The sequence below is a fragment of the Glandiceps talaboti genome, chromosome 12 (genome assembly GCF_964340395.1).
Source record: "Glandiceps talaboti chromosome 12, keGlaTala1.1, whole genome shotgun sequence".
Lineage (NCBI taxonomy): Eukaryota > Metazoa > Hemichordata > Enteropneusta > Spengelidae > Glandiceps > Glandiceps talaboti.
In genome coordinates, this window is record NC_135560.1 from 12,829,055 (window position 1) to 12,839,341 (window position 10,287).

General features: G+C 34.4%; 1 protein-coding gene across 1 annotated transcript; it reads left to right on the plus strand.

The window, feature by feature from the left end:
• Nucleotides 1-461: 461 nt before the first annotated feature.
• On the plus strand, nt 462-9,664 carry LOC144443371 (uncharacterized). The gene is made up of 3 exons (XM_078132838.1): nt 462-909; nt 4,718-4,883; nt 5,609-9,664. Exons 1-2 carry the CDS (start codon nt 560-562, stop codon nt 4,851-4,853), a joined length of 486 nt encoding a protein of 161 aa, XP_077988964.1. The 5' UTR covers nt 462-559; the 3' UTR covers nt 4,854-4,883; nt 5,609-9,664.
• Nucleotides 9,665-10,287: the final 623 nt, after the last annotated feature.

Consider the following 10,287-nt stretch of genomic DNA (forward strand, 5'->3'; position numbering starts at 1 on the left):
TAAATCTCGTCGATTAGAAAAGGAGGTTGTATAGTGACAAATGTTGTTTCTGCAGTCAGAGTATAAGATTGTAAGGGACTTAAATTCATATTCCGGCTCGACATTTACATTTTACCCCGCAACTTAAATGTTATCACTCGAAAATCAAGGTTGGGCCACACGAATAAAAGTTTTCGTTTCGCAAATTAATTTTCTGCTCCGTAAAAAGAATTTATTTGTCACAGAAATTGTAGTTTTTTGCTTTGATATTTCTATATTGACCCAAGAAATTAATGTTTTGTCGTATGAAATAAAAGTGTTATCCTTTTATTAAATATTTTGCCCTCAAAAATCAATTATTTATAGCACAAATTTAGTTTTCGTCTGTCACCTGTGGGCCGCCGTACTTCTAGGACACCTATCAATTGTTCTTGCCAAAGCAACCATATTGTGAATTTCTGAAAAGTTAGAAGGTAAAATTGATGACGCGATCGCCATTTGTCGATCCGATGAACCAAGTACTTCCTGTACGTCGTGTAATGGTGTATTTTGAAAGGAAAAGCTAGTTTTTGCAACCAAGATGAAGTGTTTTTATACAGTTATCGTGGCGTCATTGATTTTATGCATTACAATTTCAGTGGCTGATAGTTCATTTCATAGAGAATCGCGGGACGTGACTGCATCTCACAAACCAGCGGAAGATACTGGTGCCAAGAAACCAAGCACAGTTACACCAAATGATGATTCGCAAAACAAGGAAATACTTAGTACAACCAAAAGTGGAAGTACCAACAAAACAAATACCTCCAGTTCTGGTATCCCTTCAATTTTCAACCCAAGGAATTCACCCGAAGTGGTGAAACGTATGCTTTATGTTCTATTGGCAGTGACGGCCATTGTTGTTGTTTATTTCGTCTTCAGAGCAGTCAGGTACGTACGTAACTTCGTAAGCCACGTGGAAGTATTAAGAGAAAAAAGTCTGGTGTTAACCCATTTCACGTCCAATTTTATATTCGTCACATTTTCATGTATACTGTTGACCATAGAGAGGGCACGCACATTAAGATTGTGTCTCCTGGAACACAGTCCCTCTATCACTAACCAGAAGCTCAGCAGTAGTTCTATTGTTTTCTGTCCTATTGACCTGACACAAAAGGTCCGTTTCTATCATGTCTATTGTGTACACGTGGATACATGTCATGTTCTATTTATAGTACGTCTGATAAATGCAAATCAGAGTAATTTAATCTGAAATATGTAAGTTCAGCATTTGGAGGAAGATGCATGCAGCTATTTTTTGTTTTCTCTTTGGTGTGTAAAGCTATTTAGGTTTAGTGGCATACATAATATATTCCTGTTTTTAGGAAAGGAGAGGAAGCCTAAAGGTGGAATCATGGATATGAATATATTAGTGAGATTCCAGCCAATACAAGATCCATGGTTGAATCAGTCCTTCAAAATGATTTCAAAATCTACAGTTAATGCAGATATTTATAAATGTTTAACTGTTCCAAGTGGCCGTGGGTGAAAGTGGGTTGATAAAACAGTGGGATTTGTTGTGGGTTACTACTGTACCATACAGCAATAAGGTTACATTTGGTTGTTACAAAGAAATGTCACAGGTCAATGGATGGTGCATTATATAGGCTTTGAGGACTGACTGCTGAAGGTTTAAGCATTAGAACACAGTTACACTGGTAACAAAAATGTTACATTTACTCCTTGATAGTTTCAAATTTAAGGATGGCATATTAAGTTACCTTGGTATATATCAGACTGCTCCCCCCCCCCATTATATTATATTGTATGTATGTGTGTGTGTGTATGTATGTATGTATGTATGTATGTATGTATGTATGTATGTATTTGTATGTACGAGCATGCTGATGTATGTACGTACATATTAGGTATGTATGATGTACATACGTATGTATGTATGTATGTATGTATGTATGTATGTATGTATGTATGTATGTATGTATGTATGTATGTATGTATGTATGTATGTATGTATGTATGTATGTATGTATGTATGTATGTATGTATGTATGTATGTATGTATGTATGTATGTATGTATGTATGTATGTATGTATGTATGTATGTATGTATGTATGTATGTATGTATGTATGTATGTATGTATTTGTATGTATGTATGTATGTATTTGTATGTATCAACATGCTGATGTACGTACGTACATAAGGTATGTACGTACGTACGTACGTACGTATCTATGTATGTATGTACGTACGTACGTACGTACGTACATAGGTACGCATGCATGTTTGTTTGTGTGTCATCACATACATGCTTGATCATTACCAAACTTGATAAATTATGTATCATCAGATCATATAATTATAATGTGTTGTTGTTTGTATAGAAAACAACAGAGGATACTATATCTCATCTTCCCTTCCATGTCACTAGGTGGCAGGCTTCATTTGCTTGGTACTATGAGTCTCTATTATTAAACATTCCTCTGCACAGTCAGAGTCAACTGAATGTGTTACAGAATAACAAACAGCTGTCTTTATGGGCCCAAAATCAAGGCTGTCCAGTTGTAGTAAATAGAGAGAAATGAACCCCCAGTAGTTTGCATAGGATCCAGGGTAATGCCTATACAGGTTGCCTATGTATAATCCTCACACCAGCAGCTGTTGAAATGGCACCATATGGTCAGATGAGACAGTGGAAACAAAAACAATTTATTATTGGTAATTCCTCAAAAGAGACATCTGCTCATGTCATGATATTCATCCTACTATCCCTAAAACTTACAAGTACTGTACTCCCATCCTATCAGACAATGTTTTCATTTTATCAAAAGAAGGGAATGGAAGGTGAAATCAAGGGTTAAATGTACACTACTAGCACGATGGAAAAATTCTAAATGTTGATTTGGTACCTATATTCCTATTATATGATGGTTTACCTGATAAATTTTCCCCAGAGTTAAGGTACATTTACACTGTAATATATGTCATGTTGCTTTGCCCTCACCGACCAGGGTTGACAGATGTGTGATGGCACCCTGTCTTGGGCACTTAGTCTGTGAGATCGAGAATTGTGTGATGCTCTGTGCTCTTTAGTGTGGTCTGTAAAGTTATACACTTGTATCTGTTGATGTGTAACTTTTTGTCTATTCTGTTGATCTTGGAAATGAAGATAGTATAGTCCTCTTTTGTTTGGAATTTATAGCATTCTCATCACAATAAACACTCCCCTCTACCAATCTGCACTCCCCATCTTCCTGATCTGTTACAGAGACAGATGAATATTTTTGGAACTTTTCATATCTCGTGCATTATTTCCTTGAGTATACATCTGATGAAAATCAGTGAAAATACATTGTAGTAGTAGTATATCATATAGTGCTTGTTTTCTTGTTGAGTTGACAAAGGCAACCATATCATTGTGTCCTAAATGCACAAGCCTGACAAGCAAGTTGTCTAGTGAGTGAGATGGCAAGGCCTAAGTGTCCATAATGGTATATGATTTCCAGGCTATAGATGTAATTGTATAGTTGTCTGTTGAATTACGCATTCTTTGTCATTGACGTAAAAATTATTTTCAAGGGTGGCAGTCTTACAGCCTTTATGGTAACCATGTGTGTATATAGTCTCCCCCCCCCAACACACACACACCTAAAACAAAAGAGAGGCATTAGCAATACCCAATACTTCACCAGTTATATCTTAAATACCTACAATAATGTCATTACTTTGTAATATGATCATCCTAGACTAGAATATCACCATCCTGGAATAATAGGCACATAGAATCATGACACTCTAGGGTGTGTGTATGCAGTGTTTGTCAAATCTTTCTTGAAGCACACATGGACATTATTAGTGCTTGGTATTTCTACCAGCTGTCTGCTATATCTATAACTTGTCATACCTCTGTCATTAGCTATATGCATTGCACTTCTTGACCTTCCTGTCTCTTAGAATAACTCTCCTCTCTACTTAGGGGTTATTTATAATCATAAATATATAGTCTCAATCTACTTAGCTCTATCAGAATACTAAATTTTTTTCTGGAGGAAGATTTGCATATGTTCTGTGCATTGATATGCTCCTACTTATATAAATGTATTGTTAGAAATCCAAAATTTCTAAAATTGAAAAACACCGATCAGGAAATCTAGCTAAAATACCAACCTTATGCCAATGAACATTTTACATCATACATAGCTGTTGAAGTCTTCAGATACAATATAACATACAGTGATACTGATATCTTACATAATGTCAGCTTAGAATTAAAACTTCATCTGCAAAAAACAAATTGTAAAAGGTGTGAACTTGAGCTTCAAAGATGTCTAAGCTCCATGTAGTTTAGACTGTATCACAGTTGAAAGTATGTTTGTAATGAGAGATGGATATGTTTATACTTTATGCATCTAGAAATTAGAATTTACAGTGCTGTAAACCTAGATATTTTCGCTACTAGGAAACATTGCGATTTTATAGTCTTCAGCAAGTTCTCAAAGACTAATATTTACTAATTACCAGACTGGTACATTGTGTCCATGTCAAAAATGGCATTTTAGTCACTATTTATTTTTGCAATTTTTGTTTTCTAGCGAAATTGACAAAACTAAGTCTTTAGCGAAAATTTCCAGGTTTACAGTATCTTCTACATTCTAACAGTGCTGTTTATTATTCTGTTTCTATCAAATGCATATTGTTCACTGTAAAATAATATTTTTTATCTCTCATTAAAATTTCAGGTTGCGGAGGCGGCGTAGCAAATCTAAGAAATATGGCGTATTAACATCAGCTGGAGGGGATATGGAGATGGCACCATTGGATCAGGATGAAGAGGAAGATGATATGACAGTGTTTGATGTCAATAATGCCAGATAGAAATAACAGATAAACCCACCAACCCTAATAGTGAGTGACTGTTAACTTTCTGTACATAGGCAACCTACCATCTATACAGAAATTCTACCGTTCTGTCTAGAACTTGTACCATTTGTATAGAACTCTACTATTCTGTTTAGAACTACCATTTGTACAGAACTTGTACCAGTCTGTTTAGAACTTCTACCATTTCTGTATAGGATTTCTACCATTCTGTTTAGAAATACATTATGTATAGAACTTCTACCATTTCTGTATAGAACTTCTACCATTTCTGTATAGAACTTTGTCAGTTCTATTTAGACGGAATGATGATGGTTGAGTGGTTAGAGTGTCCAGTTTGGAATCTGTAGATTGTGGGTTTGAGCCTCACTATTGTCATTTGTTCCTGATTGGCTAAAGTCCTTTGACAAGATTTGAACCATGATTGTGCCTCAGTCAACCCAGCTGTATAATTGGGGGACCTGGTAGGATAGAGGTTCCAATGTGAATGCTTTGATCCTATGTGCTAATTTAGCATACAATGAATTGTATGCTCCCAGGGAGTTTAGGAAGTGTAAAGGGTTGTGTGCCATTATAGTTCTGTACCAGGGTTAATATTGCAATGCACTTTGAACAAATTGTGGGAAAATATCATTTATTATTTAGTTCAACCATTTTGTATATTCCATAATTGATAAGGAGGCATATTCTGAGTATTGGATGGTACAAACTTTTTCAAATAACCAATGCATTTTTCTTTCCTTCCCTCCCAGGTCAAAAGTGTTCATTTATTTTTTTGACAGCCTCAGCAACCACAGAAAATAAAGATTTACAAAGAAGACAGAAGTAGAAGAAAGTTGAGGAAAAATTGAAGAACACAACTTGATCCAAAGACGGACATGTGCAATGTCAAAAATCACATTTTATTACAAAAAAATGAACAATGCTCATTGATCTATTACTGCGCCCTCTCTCATTAAAAAATGGATTTAGATGTTGCAGTCATAGTATATTTGATCATCAACAGAACAAGATAATAGTGACTACATAAAATTGTAGAAAAATATTGTAGGGTCAGACTAGCGATAAAATATACATATTTAACATAATTATTACTGTATGCTATCGGAAATATTATTGGCAGTAGTAAGTCATTCCTTGGCTTGACAGAGTCTGTGCATACAGAAAATTTGCACATTGCGTTCAAATGTATACTATAGAGAAAGGGTTAGTTTAAACGGGACAAAAACATTTTTAAGCATTCATGATCATTATCAATTCATATAACACAGTTGCTGTGGGTTATTAAAATTTCTTATCAGCAAATATTTGAAATCATTCCATTGTCATTATTTTGTTCTGTTGTCATGTTGAGTAATATAAGATTTGATGCAGAGTCATTTATGCAGTGTCATTATTATCATTAAACCCAGAGATATTATATAACACAAGTTTTTGATTTTTTCAATCACCGTCAAAGTGAGGAAAAGTTTTTTCAATCTTAAGTTTAAACAACGTATGTGTGCTTCTTTCCAACACATTAATAGATTTGGTTCTAAATAACTGATGTCTCAGAGCATAATGCCAAGTTATATTGATACAAACTTTTTTGTTTTAAAATCACCTGAATAAGCCGTGTTTCTTGAAACTATGTTTTACTGTTTACCATTTAAAACAGTGTAATGGTTGTAGCACATGACAGTTATCAGTTGTCTTATTGGTCAGCAGACTCTAGTCATGTGCAGTGTGCCCTCAAATGATAGCCAAATTTTGTTGTTGTGAGTCAGAATGATAAAAACAATGATTTCTTGTGAGTCACCACATAGTAAGAGATAGGGGAACACCAAATTTTGGTGCATCACTAGAAATTGTGTGCGTCACTGACATGTCACTTTGGCACACTGGTCATGTGACTATTTGTTTGACTTTTATGATTTATCTAGCAAATTATACAAGGATTTTAGTAGGAAAGTAGATGAAAACACTCAAAATATTAAAATTTAAAAAAAAAATTAAAAATCTAGTTTTTGTCAGCTGGTTGTGATATTACAGCGCTTGTCATCAGATTTGGACTAGTCAGTTATTTCAGCTACAATTTTCTGTGTATTTTCATTTCTGGCTACCACCTTATAAACTTGGTAGTCTAGACACAGTATTTATATAATGTACACTGGACAACTTCTAATTCCAAGCCCTGTCTGTTCATTTGCCATGTTTTTGGCCATCTACCAGTAAAAATGCTTCAAGAAGTTTGACAGTTTTAAAGAGCACATGTTTAGAGGATAAATTTCAGTGAATTCATACGTCAATTCTTACTAATGCTATTCACATAGTGATACATGTTTTAGAAATGAGGCAGTGATGCCAACAAGGTCCAATGTTTTAAACCATATCGCAAAGATTTACACACTGAAGTTCTTTGTCATCATTGACAATTGACAATTGCAGATTGGGTAAATACTCTACCCTTGGCTGAACTTTATAACTTTCTCGTGGTAATCCTGAGGAATGTTGCTTCTGTGCCCAAAATACATTAAACATGATGTTACCATTTTTTTTGTATCACTTGAGATGTTGTGTTGTAGAGGAATATAGTATGTTGTAGTGCGTCGGTCGTACAAAAAAACTGCCTGCGCAAAATGAGTGCAACATCTTTTCCTGTTACCTTGAATATTTTAGTAATTTGATATGTAGGTGTGTAAATAGGGTTACAGTGTATTGATTCTAACAGTGTGTCATGTTATTAAAAAACAGTTGTATTATTTCCCCGCTCTATATAGTTTAGCCTAGTGAATCGTGAGTGACATAGGGGGTCCTCGTCAATGCATGATGTGTATTTTCAGCTGAATAAATGAAAGGATTGAGGAATAATTCCATATATATTGTACAAGCCGTATTTTAAATTTTGATGGAAATTTCGGATAGTTTGTACAATTTATGATTTCATGTTTACTCTCTTATAAATTAATATGCATTGTCACATGTAGGATACATTAAAAAAATGAAATTCGTCATTTTCAGCTCTTACCATTCAACTCAGTTTGTACATAATGTGGTGAATTTTTCCACCTTGTTTTCATCATCAAATTGCAGTAAACTTGCATAATACATACATCCAATTTGTTAAAACAAGTCTTTTTCTCAACACACAAGTGCCCCCCCCCAGAAGACAATGGTAGAGTCTAGAAATTTGCATAACAAAAGAGTGAATTGTTATGCAAACTATTCTAATTACTATCTTGAAATCATAGGATGGAACCCACTACTCTACTAATGTCTGGGGAGAACCATGGGCTCATTCTTAAATACAAGTAGTTATTAGAAACAGATATTATTAAGAAAAAAAATTTCTCTGTAAAATAGATTATTCTTATCGTCAGTTGACTAGATGTATGTACTAATAAATATCTATAAAAGTCTGTTTTTACCTTATTAGATTATGTAGAGTAATGTATAATTTGTTGATGTTTATGTTTTGGTTTTTTTACTCTTACTCTTTCTGTACAAAACAAGTGATGTCACAGGAACATTTGACAAGTCAAGAACATGTGCATTTGCACTAAATGAAATGTATTTTGTTTCAAATTTTTGAGTCTAACTGTATCCCTTAACCAAACCTCCTAGTACAGTTTAAAAGGTGTATGTTGTACACAGTCTGTCCATTTATTTATTTTTGCACCATCACTTAGGATGTAATCAACTCTGTATGGTGTTATGTGTTTTTGGAGGTTTTAGGGATTTGGAGTTCATAAAAACCTGAGAGATAACATTCCAGCTTGGCTGTTACAAAAATTGCAGAGTTTATCAAACCTTTGACTGTGGGTTATATAGTGTTGTTGCTAGGAATTTGGAAACAGAAATGGGAAGTGTTTTTACCTTTCCATGGACTCCATACCGAGTACCATAGCTTTGGCGAGGAAACTTGGTAAAACCACAATTTTTAGTTTTTACCTATTTCATCACCCTTAATAAACACCGGTGTAATGACAGAAGCTGGTAATCATTGTAATGCTACATTTGTATCATTTCAAATTACAGGAAAGAAAAATTGAAAAATTTCTCAATATCCATTGCGCAAATCACCACAAGGGGACACTGTTTAAGATATTACAGTTTTTTCTGTCTTCATTGAATAGTGCTGTCATGATGTAAACACTTAATTGTAAGAGAGAGAGAGAGTTGAGTAATAGTTTGAACGTTTATGGTGAATTGGTGACCTTGTCGTGGTCCATGAATGAAGAGCAAATAACATAAACAGTCCTCTCTCTCTCTCTCTTGAAGAGAAACACATTGTACACATGACATACATTCAATGCATGGGTATCATATAAATGACCTTCTGAAAAGTGGACCCGTACTTGACACCCTGCAATACAGAATACACAGGGGAAGTTTGTACATGTGTTTTACTTTCGAAAATGACAAGACAAGAGACACACTGATTGTCTATACTAATTAGCCCCAAGGATAACAAATTTGAACATTTCAGATGCAATATTGTCTACTAGTTGACAAAGCTTGTTTTGAATAGTTTATACGTAAATCTCTACCTCCATTCATCAGCCATTCTGATAAAGGTGTTTTGGAGAAACTAGCATATATATATTGTTAGATGAATTTTGTGAATGAAATAGTTTTAATTAATGAATCTATGAGGGTGTCAGTTTGACAATAAAGTAATGCTTGATCAGCCAAGTTAGGTTAAATACTTGTTTGTATATACCAATGTTGAGTTGTGGCATGAATCTGGTGTTGGGACAACTTCTTGATTTGTATGTCTTTCAAGTCAAAAGAAAGTTTATGAAAATATTTGCACATTTTGATTCCAAATTAGATAAATAAATATGATTTTATTTAAGTTTTTGTGTGTGTCTTGTCATGGTTTTTCAATAGACTTGCATGTCTCTGTGTGTGTGTTATAGAAGGATAAAGTTCTTCCCTATATATCTTTAGTTCCTTTTCTGATATTATAAGTTCTTCCTTGACACGTGAACTTTCCTCACATTGTAAGCCCTGGCACATATATCCATTCCTGATATTGTAAGCCCTTTCCTGATAGTATACTCTTCCCTGATATTGTAAGCCCTTTCCTGATATTATAAGCCCTTTCCTAAAAAATATACAATTTCATGATATTGTAAGCCCAAACCTGATAATGTACTCTTTCCTGATATTGTAAGCCCTTTCCTAAAAAATATACTCTTTCCTGATATTGTAAGCCAAAACCTGATAATGTACTCTTTCCTGATATTGTAAGCCCTTTCCTAAAAAATATACATTTTCCTGATATTGTAAGCCCAAACCTGATAATGTACTCTTTCCTGATTTTCCAAGCCGTTTCCTAACAAATCTAGTCATTCCTGATATTGTAAGCCCTTTCCTGAGACTAGTACCCTTTTGTGGTACTTGAGACTAGTACCCTTTTGTGGTACTTGAGACTAGTACCCTTTTG

Bases quoted from the DNA above. Each gene is read 5' to 3' on its own strand.
- LOC144443371 (XM_078132838.1), top strand. From the start codon at position 560: ATGAAGTGTTTTTATACAGTTATCGTGGCGTCATTGATTTTATGCATT. The intron at 910-4,717 runs GTACGTACGTAA...TTAAAATTTCAG, and splicing joins TTCGTCTTCAGAGCAGTCAG to GTTGCGGAGGCGGCGTAGCA.